At 66.0% G+C, this 18238-nt stretch overlaps 2 protein-coding genes across 8 annotated transcripts; one reads left to right on the top strand and one right to left on the bottom strand.

Annotated features, from left to right (window-relative positions):
* Positions 1-1303: 1303 nt before the first annotated feature.
* Positions 1304-12497, bottom strand: CGREF1 (cell growth regulator with EF-hand domain 1). Of its 4 annotated transcripts, none has more exons than XM_037893648.2 (6): positions 12174-12497; positions 5475-5575; positions 5031-5093; positions 3076-3146; positions 2710-2834; positions 1304-2243 (listed from the first exon to the last, which is right to left on the bottom strand). In XM_037893648.2, exons 2-6 carry the CDS (start codon positions 5549-5551, stop codon positions 1863-1865), a joined length of 717 nt encoding a protein of 238 aa, XP_037749576.1. In that variant the 5' UTR covers positions 5552-5575; positions 12174-12497; the 3' UTR covers positions 1304-1862. The 4 variants fall into 4 exon arrangements, with proteins under 4 accessions (XP_037749576.1, XP_037749572.1, XP_037749573.1 ...); XM_037893644.2 differs by lacking the exon at positions 12174-12497 and adding an exon at positions 9253-9713; XM_037893645.2 differs by lacking the exon at positions 12174-12497 and adding an exon at positions 7296-7407.
* Positions 9842-17876, top strand: ABHD1 (abhydrolase domain containing 1). 4 transcript variants are annotated; one of them, XM_037893632.2, is made up of 10 exons: positions 10362-10486; positions 11491-11719; positions 14078-14238; positions 14371-14553; positions 14815-14860; positions 16354-16466; positions 16654-16827; positions 17215-17263; positions 17346-17511; positions 17588-17876. In XM_037893632.2, exons 2-10 carry the CDS (start codon positions 11696-11698, stop codon positions 17806-17808), a joined length of 1137 nt encoding a protein of 378 aa, XP_037749560.1. In that variant the 5' UTR covers positions 10362-10486; positions 11491-11695; the 3' UTR covers positions 17809-17876. The 4 variants fall into 4 exon arrangements, with proteins under 4 accessions (XP_037749557.2, XP_037749558.1, XP_037749561.1 ...); XM_037893630.1 differs by lacking the exon at positions 11491-11719 and having other exon boundaries at positions 10241-10486; XM_037893629.2 differs by lacking the exons at positions 11491-11719; positions 14078-14238 and having other exon boundaries at positions 9842-10499.
* Positions 17877-18238: the final 362 nt, after the last annotated feature.

Below are 18238 nucleotides of genomic sequence, written 5' to 3'. Positions count from 1 at the left end.
CACAGTCCGGCCGCCAGGGCCCGGCGGGCGAGTTCCCAGGGTGCTGCTGAGCTGCCCAGACGTACGTCGGCATGTGAGCTGTGGGGGCAGCGCCCGCCCAGGAGCCCCCTCCCCAGCCTGGGGGTGGGCAGGCGGAGCCATGGTGCAGCCACTTCTGTGGCTAGCAGACCCTGCTGCCTGGGGTTGGCACTGGCTCCTGGACCCCCAGGAGGGGGCTCCCTGCTGCTCCCCACTGCTCCCCGCCTTAGAGGAAGCGCAGCGGGGGGAGCTGCCTCTCTGCAGAACAGGCTCCTCATGCCAGGGGCTGCCAGGCTTCCTGCCCAGGCTGCTTCCCCCTGATACCAGCTCGAGCCCCTGGCAGGATGGGTGAGGGGTTGGGGGCAGGTGGGGCCATCTGAAGGAGGGGGGTGCCCCCGCTCTGCCCTCTGGGCTCCCAGGCCCCAGCCTCCATTCTGACTGTGATTGGGGGTGTCCAGCTGTAGGTCGAAGTGCTCCAGGGCCTCGCTCCCAGGGAGCTCTCCTCAGCATGGCGCCTGCCCACCCCAGCGCCCGGAGCAGGCAGGGCTAAGTCCGGCCTCAGGGGAGCAGGAGGTGCCCAGGAACGGTGGCCATGGGCTGAGTGGAGGGACTGGCCTGGGGCCAAGGGGCGAGGAGGGCCCTGGAAGGCCCCCTGGCTGTTTGGCTGGGCTCTCGTGGGGTGGGGCAGTCTCAGAGCTGGCTGGGTGGACCTGACCTCCTGCCCGCCTCATGGCAGCAGTCCTTAGTGGGGGCAGCTGGACCCTGGCTGGGGGGTGCACTGCTCCCCCTCGGGCTGGCCACTGGGGCTGTGGTGCCCGTCTCAGGGGCAGGGCAAAGCTCCTGCGCCAGTCACTGAAGGAGGCAGGGGTTAAACCCCTGGCTCTCCCCAAAGGGAATGGCCCCCTGATATAGCTGATGGAAGCACCCCCACTTTCTCCCACCCTCTGGCTCGGGGCCTGTGGGGCCCTGCAAAGGAGGCAGAAGGCTTGTGCCAGGCCCTGCTTCCAGAGGGATGGGCTAGTTATCTGTGCCCTGGCAGCCAGTACCCAGAGCAGGGTCACTGGTCAGCCCACACAGCTGCAGCCTGCTCAGGGCGGGGCAGGGGGGAGATTTCACGATGGCCTCAGCCCCCTGTGGGGATGGGCAGGAGGCACCCTCAGCTGGGCGAGCCCTGCTGGCTGGGCAAACTCCTTTCCCTCTCTCCGCTTCCCCCCACCAGTACGTGTCCTACCCCCACAGCTCCTGGGGGCATGGCGCAGCGCATCCAGGGAGGGGGGCCAGGAGCCCTGGGGCTCAATGTATATTTTTATCTTTTCAAAGTGTAAGTTACATGATCGATTGCACATGTCCCAGTGCCCCCTCCTCCCCCCCCCCGGCCCCTCTATCCAGGCAGCCAGCTTCTGCCACTCTTGGGGGCCAAGTGGGGGGACAGTTCAGAGCTGGCGAGGGTAACCCTGCTTTGATGCTGTGCCTGCAACTCCCGGAGTGGCTCCTGGGCCCCCCAGCCCAATTAGGGGTCAGGTACCTGTGGCCCCTTGTCCTGAGGGGTTGTCTCACACGCTCCCCACAGGAATTGCCCCCCTGGGGCCCAGGCGGGCTAGGTAGGGCTGAGCGCAGCTACTTTCCCCAGGGGTGGGGAGGGAGGCAGCCCCTCGCCACGCCACCCCACCCCCCCGGCACCACTCACAGCCAGATCCAGGGTGTGTGGGGGGGTCCCTGGCAGATGTTTCCGCTCCACCACCTCAGTTTCTCTGTGCACAGCAGCCCCCGCACCTGCATTCCCCGTGCCAGCTCTGATCTGCCCCGGCAGTGCCCTGAGCTTGCCGTGGATCTAGGCTGGGGGCCTAGATCTCTGCATTGGGGGCCCCGGCCGGGGCCCCTGGAGCCTCCTTGGCAGCCTCCTCTTCAGGCTGAGCCACCTCTGGCCCCGTCTGGCTCAGCAAGAGACCCCTAGCCTCCGGCTCCTCGGCTAAGGGGCCTGCTGCCTCCGGGAGCTCCACACCGGGGTCTGCTGCCCCCTGGGCGCCTGCGAGCGCTAGGGCCGTGGCAGGTTGCTCTGGCTCCTCACCTGCCCACTGCACAACCCCTTCTCCATCGGGGGCCTCAGTCTGGGCTGGCAGGGGGGGCTGGCCCTGGGCTGGGGGCAGCAGGAGCTCCGAGGGGTTCAGTAACCCGTCCCTGTTCAGGTCCTGAGTCTCCAGGATCCCGTCTACCACCACGATCACCTGCAGGGGTAGGAGAGCAGAGATGGGACATTTGCACAGCGCTGGGGGGAGCAGACTGTGGGGCGGGGAATGGGGCACGGAGCCTGTCCACTGTAGGGGGCGCCGGCCCCAGGGCAGGGACTGTCTGGCTCAGGGGTGGGGAATGGGGCACGGGGCCTGTCCCCTCTAGGGGGTGCTGGCTCCCAGCTGGCCCAGGGTGGGGACTGGCTGGCTCTTGGGACTCAGCCTTTGTGTTGTGGGGTGCCTGAGCTCTGTCCCCCCTACAGGGGGTCCCCCAAGATGTTCTCCTTGCTGCTGCCCGTGCTCTGAGCGGAGAGGGAGGCTGCCAGTCACCAGCCAGGCCCAGATCTCAGCCCAGGGGAGATGCGCCCACCCCCATGCCTGCTGGCCCCGGCCATGGCATGGACTCCCGCTGGCCCAGAGTCCCCCAGCACCTGGGGTGGGGGGAGTTGTGAGCGGCACCTACCGCGTCGGGAGAGGGCTGCCCCTGGGCGTGCTGGGCTATCACGTCCAGCAGCAGCTGCATGAACTCCAGCCCGTCCAGCTGCCCAGTCCTGTCGTAGTCGTGTAGCGCGAAGAGATAGAGCAGCACTGCGAGAGAGGGGGAGGCGGGGGGCATCAGCAGCTGTGGCAGGCAGGAGGGCCGGGGGGTCTGCATGGAGCCTGGGCACCCCCTGCCCAGGAATGGGGCCGGAACATGTCAGCTGCCAGCGCAGCGTGAGAGCCACTGGGCACCTGTGGGGGGCCCTCTCACCACCCCGACCCCACATGAACACAGCCACCCCCTCATGCTCCAGCCCCCCTCCCTTGGCGCTGCGGGCGTGCCCCTTACCCTGCTCTCTCGTCATGTGAGCGGGGTCCTGTTCCATCTGCCGGACGCTTTGCAGGTAGCTCTGCAGCAGCCTGGAACAGGGAGCAGAGTGAGGCCGGGCTGGGGGCTGGGGGGGAGCCGGGGGGTAAGGAACAGCAGGGGCAGGGGAGAGCAGAGAAAGGGCCAAGGCGAGCCAAGGACGGAGAGGCTGGACAAAGCAGACTCAGGTAATTAACCCCAGGGACAGTTTGAGCTAGTCCTCTGCCTGCTCTGCTCTGGGGCAGGCCTTGGGCTGGTGCTAGGCTGGGGGTCAGACCCCATGGTCTGCAGTGCACCAGGCCTGGAGCCAGCAGGGCACGTGGGGTGAGCCAACAATCCCCCATGGGTCCCTTCTGCCCGTCAACTGCTCCCATGGGCTCTGCCCCATCCCTGCTGCACTCACCCCTGGGACCCAACGGGACCTGACCCAGCCCAGCTCTGGATCAGTAACTGGTTAAAAGGAAACAAAGGGGAGGAATAAATGGTCAGTTCTCAGAATGGAGAGAGTTAATAGTGGGGTCCCCCAGGGGTCTGCACTGGGCCCAGTCCTATTCAACATATTCATAAATGATCTGGGAAAAGGGGTAGACGGTGAGGTGGCAAAATTTGCAGATGATACAAACCTACTCAAGATAGTTATGTCCCAGGCAGACTGCAAAGAGCTACAAAGGGATCTCACAAAACTGGGTGACTGGGCAACAAAATGGCAGAGGAAATTTGGTGTTGATAAATGTAAAGTAACGCACATTGGGAAACACAATCCCAGCTCTATGGACAAAAAAGAAAGATCTTGAAGTCACTGTGGATAGTTCTCTGAAAACATCCACTCAATGCGCAGCAGCAGCCAAAAAAGCGAACAGGATGCTGGGAACCATTAGGAAAGGGATAGATAGGAAGACAGAAAATATCATGTTGCCTCTATATAAATCCATGGTACGTCCACAGCTTGAATGCTGCGTGCGGATGTGGTCGCCCCATCTCAAAAAAGAGATACTGGAATTGGAAAAGGTTCAGAAAAGGGCAACAAAAATGATTAGGGGTCTGGAACGGCTTCCGTATGAGGAGAAATTAATAAGACTGAGACTTTTCAGTTTGGAAAAGAGACGACTAAGGAGGCATATGATTGACGTCTCTAAAAGCATGACTGGTATGGAGAAAGTGAATCAGGAAGTGTTATTTACTCCTTCTCATAACACAAAAACCAGTCACCCTATGAATTACTAGGCAGCAGGTTTAAAACAAACAAAAGGCAGTATTTCTTCACACAAAGCACAGTCAACCTGTGGAACTCCTTGCCAGAGGATGTTGTGAAGGCCAAGACCATAACAGGTTCAAAAAAGAAACTAGCTAAGTTCCTGGAGGATGGGTCCAACAACAGCTATTAGCCAGGCTGGGCAGGGACACACCCCCTGCTCTGGGCGTCCCTAGACCAGAAGCTGGACTGGATGACAGGCTGCGTCACTCAACAGCTGTCCTGTTCTGATCACTCCCTGTGAAGTGCCTGGCACAGCAGACAGGCTCCTGGGCCAGCTGGACCACTGGTTGTGCTGATGCTTTCTCTGATTCCCGTCCTCCACCCTCCCAAGCCCAGTGACACCCCCCAAACCGCACTGCCCTTCATGGGACTCTGTCCTGCCAACTCCCTGTCCCAGTCTGTGACTCCCCCTGCCCCCCATCCCAGGTTGCTCTGCCCGGGCCCCAGCCAGGCATATCACTGCAACAAAGCATCCCGCAAATGCTGCGCCCTCAAAAGACAGGCAGATCCCACCCCAGTCAGTGCCCCTGCCCTGCCCCCATCGACACATCCAGGGAGTGGGGCCCCAGGGAAACCCCCAGTGCATCAGTCACCCCCACAGACCCGTCCCACCACAGGCTAGGCTCCCTGCCAGCTGCTCAGCCCCAGGTCCGGGGTCCCTCCCTGGGGGAGCTGGACTCACCGCAGCTCCTCCGGCTCGGGGTGCAGAAGGTTGGGAACAGGCTCCGCAGCAGGGCGCTCAGACCTGGGAGCAACAAATGGGGAAACAGGGCTCACAGGGGCGGGATCCAGCCCCACAGTGCAGCCCAGGCACTCCAGTGCCTACAGCAGCCAGTGGGGCAGTACAGACACCAGGGTTCCCCACAGCACCCCCCTGCAGCCAGAGTTCCAGCCCCGCCCCACCCCACCAACATCCCCCCCTGCAGCCAGGGGTCCGGCCCCACCCCCCCCAGCACACCCCCTACAGACAGGGCTCCGGCCTCTCTCCCCACAATGCCCCCCCAGCCAGTGCTATGGCCCTGCTCCCACAGCACCCCCTGCTGGGAGCTCTCCCCCCCATGCTCCTGCCCCGCTCCCCACTCAGGCTCCCCCCTGGCAGGGCCGTGGCAGTCCTGCTTTCTCATACCTGTTGACGCTGTCCTTGGGCGCGGCCCAGCCAGGAGTCACGGCCAGCAGCAGAGACGCCAGCACCAAGCTCCTCATCCTGAGACCAGAGTGGGGGACGGCCTGGGGGGGACAAGCAGCCGCGTCACCCCCTGCCGGAGCCCAGCGTGAGGGTCCCTGTAACTCATGGGCTGAGTCTCCCTCCGGTGGCGTCCAACTCCGCCGGGGCCTGGCCTTTTGGTGCAGTGCCCTGCTGCGCGGAGCGCCTGGAGCCCCAGCGAGGCACCGTGTGGGGTGCACGGAAGCAGCCGTATGTGCGGGGTTCCCTGGGCGTGCGCCCAGTGGGGTAAGTCAGCCCCAGGGCCGGCTGGCCACGGCTGTGGGAGGCTGAGCCAGTGGGGAGGCTGCTCTGGGGGATCCAGGCTCCCCGTGCCCTGCTCTGGCACCGTGACCGTTTTGCACCCGCAGCCAGGAGCCCAGGTGGCAGCGTGGGACTGACCTCACCCCATGCCACCCTGTCTCCACTGACCTGGTGCCGTGGCAGGTGCCACTTTCCCAGGGCAGGCGTCAACAGCAGATGGGTCTGAGGGAGGACAAGGCCCCAGCCCGGGGCAGAGCATCTCTGTGGTGGGGGACCTCTGGAAAGGTGCATTATGGGCCGTGCAAGTCCCTTTGCTCTCCAGCTGTCCCGCTCCTGCCGCGTTTTGTCCCTCCTCCCTGGCACCCGCTGGCGCAGCCTGACCCTGTGCGTCCACCCTGCTCTGAGGTGCCTCGTCTGTTTGAATGCCCCCCAGCCCTGGCACACAGAGTGTACCCAGCATGCACTGGGGCTTCCCCTGCCACTGGCAGAGATGCCCACAGGACTTGCATTAGACAAAGACATCCCGAGCTGGGCTGGGCCAGGCCAGTGGGCAGGACGGAGCACCCATGTAACATGACTAGGCAATGCCACCACATGCCCATCATACACACAGACCCGGCCAGGGCGCAGGGCAGGGCGCGTCCCCCACCGGGCCCCAGGGTGGCCACAGAGCCCTTTGCAAGGGTGACCAGAGCCTGGGGGGGGGCCCCCTCTCCCCCTGTAGGCAAAACATCCCCTAGACTAGAGCCGGGCCCCAAGCTTCTCCCCACACACGCAGAGCAGCGAGCGCCAGGCCCTGGACACCGGGCACAGCCAGACATCACCCGCCGGGCACAGCGACCCAGACACAGGGACCCTCCCACACACAACAGCCTCCCACAGCCTGCCCCACACGACGCCCCACGGCCCCAGCCACACACACGGCCACGCGCCGGCAAAGCCCCCCACCCCCACACCTGTCCAGCAGCTCCCTGGTACCCCCCTGGCCAAGGCAGGGACACGCCGCACACACTGTTCACACGGGGTCTCACGCCACCACCCAGGCCCAGCACGGAGCACCCAAAGCCGCACGGCCCCCCCCGCAGCCAGCCCGGGGAGCGCCAGTGTGCGGCTGTGCCAGAAACATGCACTGCCACAGTGCAGCCCGGGCAGCCACTGCACGCAGAGCACCCACGGCACCCACTGCACGCAGAGCACCCACGGCACCCGCACCCACTGCACGCAGAGCACCCACGGCGCCCGCACCCACTGCACCCACAGCACCCACGGCACCCACATCCACTGCACGCAGAGCACCCACGGCACCCACATCCACTGCACGCAGAGCACCCACGGCACCCACTGCACGCAGAGCACCCACTGCACGCAGAGCACCCACGGCACCCGCTGTGTCTGCTGCACCCAGGGCACTCACTGCATTCACATCCGCTGCATCTCTGCCCACTGCCCCGGAGCCCGCACCCCGCGCCCCGACTCACGCACCCGCATCCCGCCGGCTCCGCAGCCGCTCCCGGTCCCGGCGGTGCAGCAGCGGCCCCGCCCCGCCCCCGCTCGGCTCCGCCCCTACGAGGCGAGGCCACGTGGCCGGGACACGTCCCCGCTCCCCCGGGACCCGCCCGCCCCGCGCCCCCCGGCAGACCCACCCCTCCCCGTGCCGCCCCCCGCCCCGCGCCTGGCCCATCCCCCCCATGCCACCCCCCACGGCCCCCGGCAGACCCACCCCTCCCCGTGCCGCCCCCCGCCCCCCTGCCCCGCGCCTGGCCCATCCCCCCCATGCCACCCCCCACCCCTCCCCGTGCCGGCCCCCGCCTGGCCCATCCCCCCCCCCGTGACACCTCCCGCCTCCCCTGCCACCCGTCTGACCCATCCCCCCCGTGCCACCCCAGCCCCGCGTAAGGCCCACCCCTCCCCGTGCCACCCGCCGCCCCCCTGCCCCGCGCCTGGCCCATCCCCCCCATGCCACCCGCCGCCCCCCGCGACCCCGGCCTGGCCCATCCCCCCCATGCCACCCTCCGCCCCCTCTGCCACCCGTCTGGCCCATCCCCCTGTCCCGTGCCGCCCCCCGTGCCACCCCCTGCCCTCCGTGCCACCCGCCTGGCCCATCCCCCCGCGCCACCCTCCATCCCCCGCGCCACCTGCCTTGCCCATCCCCCCGTCCCTTGCCACCCCCCCGGTGCCACCCGCCTGGCCCATCCCCCCATGCCACCCCCCGTGCCACCCACCTGGCCCATCCCCCAGTCCCGTGCCACCCCCCGCCCCCTCTGCCACCCGTCTGGCCCATCCCCCTGTCCCGTGCCGCCCCCCGTGCCACTCCCTGCCCTCCGTGCCACCCGCCTGGCCCATCCCCCCGCGCCACCCTCCATCCCCCGCGCCACCCTCCATCCCCCGCGCCACCTGCCTTGCCCATCCCCCCGTCCCTTGCCATCCCCCCCCGGTGCCACCCGCCTGGCCCATCCCCCCATGCCACCCCCCGTGCCACCCACCTGGCTGATCCCCCATGCCCGCCATGCCACCCGCCAGGCCCATCCCCCCCTTGCCACCCCCCTCCCTGCGGCACCCACCTGCCCCATCCCGTGCAACTCACCTGGCCCATCCCCCCGTGCCACCCCTGCCCCCCGTGCCACCCGCCTGGCCCATCTCCCAGTCACGTGCCACCCCCACACCCAATGCCACCTGCCAGACCCATTTTCCCATCCCGTGCCACCCCCCTGGCCCATCCTTCGTGCCACCCAGCTCCCCCCGCCCGGCCCATCCCCCCATCCCATGCCACCCCCATGCCACCTGCTGGACCCATCCTGTGCCACCCACCTGGCCCATCCCCCTGTCCCATGCCACCCCCATCCTGTGCCACCCCTGTGCCACCTACCAGATCCATCTCCCCACCCCATGGCACCTGCCCCGTGCCACCCACCACCCAGTTCCCCCTGTCCCGTGCCACCCACCAGCCCACATGCCACCCACCAGACCCATCCCCCACCCATGCCACCCCCACCCCCTGTGCCACCCACCAGACTCATCTCTCATCCCATGCCACCCAGAACCCCCTGTGCCACCCGTCTGGCTCACCCCCTACCTGGTGCCACCCACCAGACCCATCTGCCCACCCCATGGCTCCTGTCAGTCCCTGCAACCTGCCTGGCCCATCTCCCCTCCCTGTGCCACCCACCTGGCTGCCTGCCACCGATGCTCTGCCCAGGTCCTGCCTGCACCCGGAGCACCTGGGAGATGCTCAGGGAAGGAGTGGGAGAGTGGGGTGCTTTCCCTGGAGGAGAGGGCACCCACAGGAGCAGTGGGCTCTCAGGCTGTGCCAGGGGTGGGGCGGGGTTGGCATGGGGAGAGGAACGGGGCGCTCCAAATCCTAATCGCTTTCTGCCTGAGGGGCAAGTGATGGGAATGGGTGGGATCCATCTACAAGCAGCCCGAGGGAATATTTTCTTACCAAAGTGACCATCCGGCTGCGGAACTCATGGCCACGAGACGGCGACGAGGCCAGGGGCCAGCGGGACTCGGAAAGGGTGAGACACGCACACGGCCCGTGAGAGCATCCGGCGCTGGACGAGCAGAGCCGGCTGAGGGGGCCGTGTCCCCGGCTGAGCCGGGGAAGGGGGGTTCTTGTGCCATCTCCTGGGGGGCGCAGCCCAGGACTGGAGCGCTGGGCCCCTGGGCTGAGCTAGCCTGGCCGCTCCTCCTCGGGGGCCCCAGCCCCGTGCGGCCGGGCCCTGGGGGCGCTGCTCGGTCCCCGCTGCCCGGCCCCCGGGGGAGTGCCGGGCTGGCAGGGGAACAACGTGCCGGCCCCGGGGTGCTCCCGCGCGGAGCGACTCTCCCGGCCCCGGGCCCGCGCTGCCCCCGGCGCGACACGGCCCCGGCGGTGAGCACGGCGCGGGGAACACGCCGCCCACGGCGCCCGAGGCTGGCGCTGCCGGGGCCGTGGGGCAGCGACCCCCACCCGCTCCCGCCCCACCAAGACCCCTCTGCCCGCTGCTGGGGCTGCCTGGGCCCTGGGCGGGGGGCTGCCTGGGGGAGGGGCTGCGCTCCCGGGACTCCTGGGTCCCGAGCTCCCGGCTACGCAGCAGCTCTGCTGCCGCGCGACCCTCCCCTCCCCTCCCGCGCAGAGCTTCCCTCGCTCCGCGGTCGCCCGGCCCCTACGGGGTTAACCACGGCCGGCCTGGCCTCGCCTCGCCTGCCCCTCACAAACATGGCTGCCGGCCCGGCCTGGCCTCGCCTGCCCCTCACAAACATGGCTGCCGGCCCGGCCTCGCCTCGCCTGCCCCTCACAAACATGGCTGCCGGCCCGGCCTCGCCTCGCCTGCCCCTCACAAACATGGCTGCCGGCCCGGCCTCGCCTCGCCTGCCCCTCACAAACATGGCTGCCGGCCCGGCCTGGCCTCGCCTGCTCCTCACAAACATGGCTGCCGGCCTGGCTGCCCCTGCCCCTCACAAACATGGCTGCCGGCCTGGCTGCCCCTGCCCCTCACAAACATGGCTGCCGGCCGGGGCGGGGCCAGCGCAGGGCGGCCGGGAGCTGGGAGGTGCCAGATTCCGGCGGCTGCAGGATGTGGGGGGCGCTGGGGGCCCTGCCCGACCTGCTGCTCCGGGGCTGGGGGGAGCCGCTGCGGGTGCTGCTGGCGGCCAGCGCCGCCTTCCTCTGCTACTACTGGGTGCGCGTCCCGCAGGTCCGTCCGTCCGGGCAGCGCTGGGGGGGTCGGTCCGTCTGTCCGTCCGGCAGCGCTGGGGGTGGGATTGGTCCGTCTGTCCGTCCGTCCGGGCAGCGCTGGGGGGGGGGGGTCGGTCCGTCCAGGCAGCGCTGGGGGGGGGGGGGTCGGTCCGTCGGGTCAGCGCTGGGGGGGTCGGTCCGTCCGTCCGGTCAGTGCTGGGGGTCGGTCCGTCTGTCCGTCCGGGCAGCGCTGGGGGGGGGGGTCGGTCCGTCCGGGCAGCGCTGGGGGGGGGGGGTCGGTCCGTCCGTCCGGGCAGCGCTGGGGGGGGGGGGGGTCGGTCCGTCCGGGCAGTGCTGGGGGGGTCGGTCCGTCCGTCCGGGCAGCGCTGGGGGGGGGGGGGTCGGTCCGTCCGGGCAGTGCTGGGGGGGTCGGTCCGTCCGTCCGGGCAGCGCTGGGGGGGGGGGGTCGGTCCGTCCGGGCAGTGCTGGGGGGGTCGGTCCGTCCGTCCGGGCAGCGCTAGGGGGGGGGGTCGGTCCGTCCGGTCAGTGCTGGGGGGGTCGGTCCGTCCGGGCAGCGCTGGGGGGGGGGGTCGGTCCGTCTGTCCGTCCGGTCAGTGCTGGGGGGGTCGGTCCGTCCGGTCAGTGCTGGGGGGGTCGGTCCGTCCAGGCAGCGCTGTGGGGGGGTCGGTCCGTCCGGTCAGTGCTGGGGGGGTCGGTCCGTCTCTCTGTCCGGCAGCGCTTGGGGGGGGGGGGTCGGTCCGTCCAGGCAACGCTGGCGGGGGGGGGTCGGTCCGTCCGGTCAGTGCTGGGGGGGGTCGGTCCGTCCGTCCAGGCAGCGCTGGGGGGTTGGTCCGTCGGTCCGTCCGGGCAGCGCTGGGGGGGGTTGGGCCCGAGGAGCCCCCCTCGCTGTGACACCCCCCTCATGGTTCCCCCCCCCAGCTCTCAGCCCAAATAACTCCTCCCTCTTTGGGAGCCCCCCCGGGCAGACTTTGCCAGCCCTTATTTCCATTATCACCTGTCCAGGTGGCACCGTGGCCGTGCCCAGTGGCGGGGCGGCTCTGAGCAGCCCCCCTTCTTCGCGCTGTCTCGGCCCTGAGTTCCCCCGTGGGGGGCCCCTCAGGCAGGGGGCTGGAGCGATTTGTGGAGTGGTGCTGGGTGCAGCCTGTCCCGGGCAGTGCCCGTCCCCACCCAGACACCTCACCGGGTACCCGGCCGCGTGCCCCTGGGCATGGCTGCGCTGACCTCGTTCCAGGTCAGTCCCAGAGAAGCCGGGCGTGGAGTGAAGTGTCCCTGCCCCATAGCACAGCTGGGCAGCGACTCACTTCCCCTGGGGCTGGGGGGCACGGGCTGAAGTGGGGGAGGCCCCCTCCATGCTGGGAGGTCACAGCTGAGCCGAGCCCAGTACCGCAGGCCGCAGCTCCGGGCCGTGCTGGTGTCTGTCTTGGTGTTTTCGGCTGCTGAATGCCAGCTGGCCAAGCTGTGAGGAGAACGACCCTCTGGTCGACCCCCACCCCATCCCTCTGCTCTGGGCATTGGCCCAGCAAGGCTCCTCTCTGGCTGTGTCATCACCCCAGATACTGGGGGGTGCCTCTGCCTTTGGGGTGTGTGCCCTGGGGGACAGCCACTCCCTCCCCCTCCCAGGCCCCACTCGGTGCATCTCTCTGTTCCTGGTTCCTCTCCACCCTCCTCACGTGGCCCCATCTCACCTCGGCCTAGAACAGTGTGACGGGGCTGCCCGTGGGAGCCAGCTGAGGTCACTCAGTCAGGGGGAACTGCAAACAGACCGGGGCGGACAAACCCCAAACGCTGGTGGATATTCCACTCCTTGCCAAAAGTCCTTTTAGAAATAGTCCACGGGTTACAGTCCAATGTCCATGTTCAGGGTGACTCCCGTCAGTGACTGGGGATCTCAATCCTTACGGCTCAGGGTTTCCCTTTCTTGAAACCCAGAGCAGATCGGAGATGAAGAAGGATTGTGTCCCAGGGTTTTATACATTCCCTGCAGCCTTTTGGCCTGAAAAAACAATCGGCTTCACTTTCCTTCTCTCAAACATCCTGGCAATTAGCCCAGGGTAATTTATCCATTAACAGTTCAGACACCGGTTACCACAACCTTCAAAGAGCCATATAGACAATAATACTATGTCACTCCAGTGTCTTCCTAAATGTTAATATTCCTCTTTTGATCTTTGAATCAAAGCCATGGTGATAGACAAGACTTGTTTGCTGACATCACAAGACCAGAGCACACAGCTCCCCTTCTCTCTCTCACAATGCCGGCTGCATTTCACAGCTCTGTTCGTTTACATCTCATGTGACGTTAGGGGTGTAATATAATATCTCATTGAAAGGTGACACAGGGCCAGAAAGAGTTAATGAACTTTAGAGACTGGTTAGGAAGATCTGTAAAACTTCTAGACTATTTCTAAAAGGACTTTTGGCCTCTACAAGCTCAGCTCTGCTCTGCATCTGAACCTCAAGAACTGAACTCAAGTCTGTCTGTATATCGATCTTTTAACCAGCACGCTCTCTCTCTTCTTCTTTAAATAAATTTTAGTTCAGTTACTAAGGATTGACTGTAAGCGTGTATTTGGGGTAAGATCTGAGTTATCATTTGACCTGGGTCTGGCACTTGGTCCTTTGGGGTCAGGAGAATCTTTTCTTTTCTATGATGAAGTAAGATTTTCAGAATTTAGCATCCTATGTTTGACGTGTGTGTCTGGATGGAGGCCGGAGGCTGGGCACTTTAAGGGCACTGCGTTGTTTGGACGTCTGAGTACCCAGGGAGGTGCTGGAGAAGCTGGTTTGGGCTGGCTGGGTTAATCTAAGGAGTGGAATATCCACCAGTGTTTGGGGTTTGTCTGCCCTGTTCTGTTTGCAGTTCACCCTGATTGAGTGACCTCAGCTGGCTCCCACAGGCAGCCCCGTCACAGTGGCGTAGTCGGCAGGATCCACAGAACCAGGTCAATTAAGCTTTGGGTCAGAACCCCACGCTATCCAAATGTGAATTTTGGTGGTGAGAGTTTGGTTGGTTAAAGAGCGGTTGCAATGGGTGAGCAAAGAGCATCACCCCTGATATCGGGGGGGGCCTCTGCCTTTGGGGTGGCGCCCAAGGGGACAGCTGCTCCCTCCCCCTCCCAGGCCCTACTCAGTGCATCTCTCTGTTCCTGATTCCTCTCCGCCCTGCTCACGTGGCCCCATCTCACCTCTGGCCTAGAACGGCGCTGCCCGTCCCGCCTCAGCTGGCAGAGGGAGAGGCCTGGACTCAGGTTGCTCAGGGACGATGGTGATACACCCTCCCACCCCCCATCTCTGGCCGCTGCCTGACTCCTGCACCTGGGGCCTAGATGGGCAAGCAGGGGCTCCAGGCATGTGTGCTGGGGGAGGGGCCTGCGCTGTGGGGGGGTCTGCGCTGTTGGGGCGGGGCTCTGTCCCTGAGGGCTCAGCCCCATGTCGTGGGATCTCGGGGCCCGTGTCCGTGGCTTGTGCCAGGGCCTGTGAGCGTGACAGGCTCTGACAAGCCCAGGCGTCCTGCAGCTGGTGGGGCCTGGGAGCCAGGGCCCGTCTTTTGGCTTGGGCTGGCCCCAGCTCTCCCCGAATCTCTTCCCAGAGGCCCCTGCTGGTGGGCGGGCTGCCGTTCCGTGCCTTCCTGGAGACACACTGCCCCATTGTCAGCGAGCCCTTCTACCCCACGCCCTGGTGCTACGAGGGCCGGCTCCAGACCCTGCTCCGCTTCTTCCTCCAGTCCCGGCCCCTGGTCTCTTACCGCAGGTGCGTGCTGGGCTCTCGAGCTGGGCTGGGCGAGCGCTGGGGACGCTGCTCAGTGACTCCCAGGCTGTGCCATGGGGTGCAGCCCACGCCCCTGCTGCTCGGGGCTCACTCCACCCTGTGCTCCCTGCCCAGTGAGTTGCTCCACACAGCGGATGGAGGGCAGCTGCTGCTGGACTGGGCGGACAATGCAGAGAGCCAGCGGTACCCGGAGCCTGGCACACGCCCCACCATCCTGCTGCTGCCAGGCCTCACCAGCAACAGCCAGGCCACCTACATCCTGCACCTGGTGCAGCAGGCCTCCCGCGCGGGGTACAGGTGAGACACGCTGTGGGGGAGCTGGGCCCCTGGTGACTGGGGGGGGGCTGCAGGGACCCAGCCTCATGGTCATCCCCAGAGGGTCAGGCGGTGATGGGCATCTGGGGCAGTGCCAGCCTGAGGGGCATTGGGGAGGGGGATTGGTGGGAAGGGGGTTGTGGGGGGAGATGGGGGGGTCATGGGGGAAGGGGGGCTGGGGATGGACAGGTCGTGGGGGAAGGGGGCAGGGAGCTTCACCCGTCTCCTCTCCTCTCCCCCCAGGACTGTCGTGTTCAATAACAGAGGGTGCAAGGGGGAGGATCTGCTGGTGAGTGAGCTCTGTCCCCCGGGGGGGCCTTGGGTCCCAGCTCCACCACAGAGATCCTGGCCCAGGGCTCTGGAGGCCCTGGGAGTGGGGGGCAGCGCGCTCCGTGAGCCCTGGAGGGGAGGGCAGGGCTAGGCCCAGGCCCCTGGGTCCCAGTAGGTCGGAGCTGCTCTCCCATCTATACAGGCAAAACAATGGGTCCAAACTAGCTGTGAGCCCTCAAGATAGATCTCGGCCTCCCTGGGGTGGTTCTCTGAGAACAGCCGCTCAACGGGCAGCAGCAGCCGGACCAGCTACCAGAGCGCGGGGAGCCAGCAGGAGAGGGATGGATAAGAGCAGAAACTATCACATTGCCTCTGTAAAATGACAGGTTTCAGAGTAACAGCCGTGTTAGTCTGTATTCGCAAAAGAAAAGGAGGACTTGTGGCACCTCAGAGACTAACCAATTTATTTGAGCATGAGCTTTCGTGAGCTACAGCATCCGATGAAGTGAGCTGTAGCTCACGAAAGCTTATATTCAAATAAATTGGTTAGTCTCTAAGGTGCCACAAGTCCTCCTTTTCTTATCGCCTCTGTATAAATCCCTGGGACGCCCAGCCCGGAACACTGCGTGCAGCTGTGGTCGCCCCAGCTCAGAAAAGATCCTTTACAGTTGGAAAAGATGCAGCGAAGGATTAGGGACTAGAACTGCTTCCGTATCAGGAGAAATTAATAGAACTGGGATTCTCAGCTTGGAAAAGAGGTGACTAAGGGGGGATAGGATAGAGGTCTATAAAATCACGACGGCTGTGGAGAGAGTGAATCAGGAAGTGTTATTTACTCTTGGTCATAACACCAGAACTAGTGGTCACCCAATGACATTACTAGGCAGCAGGTTGAAAACAAACAGAAGGAAGTATTTCTTCACACAACACACAGTCAACCTGTGGAACTCCTTGCCAGGGGATGTTGTGAAGGCCAAGACCAGAACAGGGTTCAAAAACAGCTAGATATGTCCATGGAGGACAGGTCCATCAGTGGCTATTAGCCAGGCTGGGCAGGGCTGATGCCGCTGTTTGCCAGGAGCTGGATCACTGGGTGATTCCCTGGTCTGTTCATTCCCTCTAGGGCACCTGGCACTAGCTGCTCCCAGATCTGGGGTCCTGGGCTAGCTGGCCCAGTCTGGCTGTTATGAGCCGCTCCCCGGGGCAGGAGGCGCTGGCCCATCCCTGGCTGCAGTTTGCTCCACCCCATCCTGCCCATGGCTCTCAGGGCTGAACCCTCCCCATGCCCCCTGGGGGGCCAGGACCCCCCTCCCTTGCATGCAAGAGTGAGGGGATCCAGCATGAACATCCCGATCCACTCCATGGCCCTCTGTTAATTGCGGTCAGCTGGGGACACCCCCCCTCCCCCAGCACTGCCCCCCTGGGGACACCTCCCCCTGGATCCCTCGGCCAGCCCCGGCACTGCCTCCCTGGAGACCCCCCTGCCCCCCTCAGCTCTGCTCTTGCTCTTAGACCCCCAGAGCCTTCTGCGCAAGCAACACGGAGGACCTGCAGACCGTGGTCGCCCACATCAAGGCCCAGCACCCGCGGGCACCACTCCTGGCTGTGGGTGTCTCGCTAGGCGGGTGAGCAGGGGGCTGGCACAGGGAGGTGAGGGGTGGCCTGGGGTGGTTAATGTCTGCCCCCCCGCAGCTGGGGAGCAGCAAGAAGAGGGGGCTGGCAAAGCACAGGCAGGGGAAGGGTTAATTGGGGGGACGCTCCCAGGGGGAGCAGATCCCTGGCCCCAGCCCACCTGTGGTGCTGTCTCTCCAGGATCCTGGTGCTGAAGTACCTGGCGCAGCGGGGGCACGACACGGGGCTGGTGGCGGCCCTGACCTTGTCCGTCCCCTGGGACACCATGGAGTCCAGCCGCTCGCTGGAGGAGCCGCTCAACGGCCTGCTGTTCAACCGGCGCCTCACAGCCAACCTGCTGCACCTCGTCAGCCGGTGGGGCGGGGCTGGGGGGCTGGTTCAGGGGGGTGGGGCGGGGCTGGTTCGTGGGGGTCAGGCATGGGCGGGGCACGGCTGGTTCAGGTATGGACGGGTCAGGGTTGGTTCGTGGGGGTCAGTGGGGCTGGGCTGGGGGGACTGGTTCAGGGGGGTCAGGTATGGGCGGGGCAGATTCGTGGGGGTCAGTGGGGCTGGGCTGGGGGGGCGGTTCAGGGATGGACGGGTCGGGGTTGGTTCGTGGGGGTCAGTGGGGCTGGTATGGGGGGCCAGGGGGACTGGTACATGAAGGTTTGGGGGACTCTGGGGCTGATACCTGGGGGTCAGGGGGCTCTTGGCTGTCTTGTTGGGGCAGCCCCCCCACACTGACTCTGGGGCACGTTGCAGGCACAGGAAGGTGATTGCAGAGAAGGTGGATGTGGATCACATATTGAAGGTATGGGCCCCCTGCCCCTGCCCCTCCCCGGCCAGCCCCGCCCCACAGCGGCTCCGGCCCTGACCCCTGCTCTCCACCCCAGGCACGCAGCATCCGGGAGTTTGACGAGCGCTACACGGCCGTGGTGTTCGGCTATGGGACGTGTGCCGAGTACTACCGGGCCGCCAGCCCCTCGCACTCGGTGCATGCCGTGCGCCTGCCCGTGCTCTGCCTCAACGCGGCCGACGACCCCTTCTCGCCGCTGCAGGGTGAGTGCAGGGGGCGGGCGGGGGGCTCCGGGCCCAGCGCGGGAGGCTGGGGGCTGCCTGACTCGCTCTCTTTCAGCCATCCCCCTGGCCGCGGTGCGGCGCCTCCCCACGGTGGCGGTGCTGGTGACGGTGCATGGCGGGCACATCGGCTTCCTGGAGGGGCTCTTCCCACGGCACGAGAGCTACATGGACCGTGTCTTCGCCCAGTTCGTCACGGCCGCCTTCGAGCACAGCCAGGAGCTGAGCCGCAGCCTGAGGGCAGGGGACGGGGCCAGCTGCGTGAGGCCCCAGCACTGACGCGGGCGGGCCCCAGAGCAGGCTGCACCCCCCATGCTGCCAGCCCCCCAATAAACCTCCTGCCTGGATACCTCATGTCCTCCATGAGCTGCAGGGAGGGGATGGAGCCAGCTGCACGTCCCCCAAAGCCACAGGGCCAGCCAGGGCTCTGTCGCAGTGACACCAACTGCGTGGGGGTGCCAGGCTTCTACCCAGGGGCCGTGAGCCGAGGGGCAGGGCTGAGACCCGGGCCCTAGAGGGGAAATGCCCCGCTGGAGCCCCTGCCGGGGAGGAGCTGTATGGAGACCAGTTTCCAGAGCCTAACACTGTCCAGGCTCTTGCCTGGGGGGAATCCCTCCCCCAGAGAGAGACACCCCCACCTGTCAGTCCCCTGGGGGAGGGGCAGGCCAATGGCCATACAGCCCAGGGGGCAGCTGAAGTGGGGAGGGCT

This window comes from Chelonia mydas, chromosome 3, assembly GCF_015237465.2.
Source record: "Chelonia mydas isolate rCheMyd1 chromosome 3, rCheMyd1.pri.v2, whole genome shotgun sequence".
NCBI lineage: Eukaryota > Metazoa > Chordata > Testudines > Cheloniidae > Chelonia > Chelonia mydas.
Note: the sequence above shows the minus strand (reverse complement) of the source record. Positions and strands in the feature narration are given on the sequence as shown.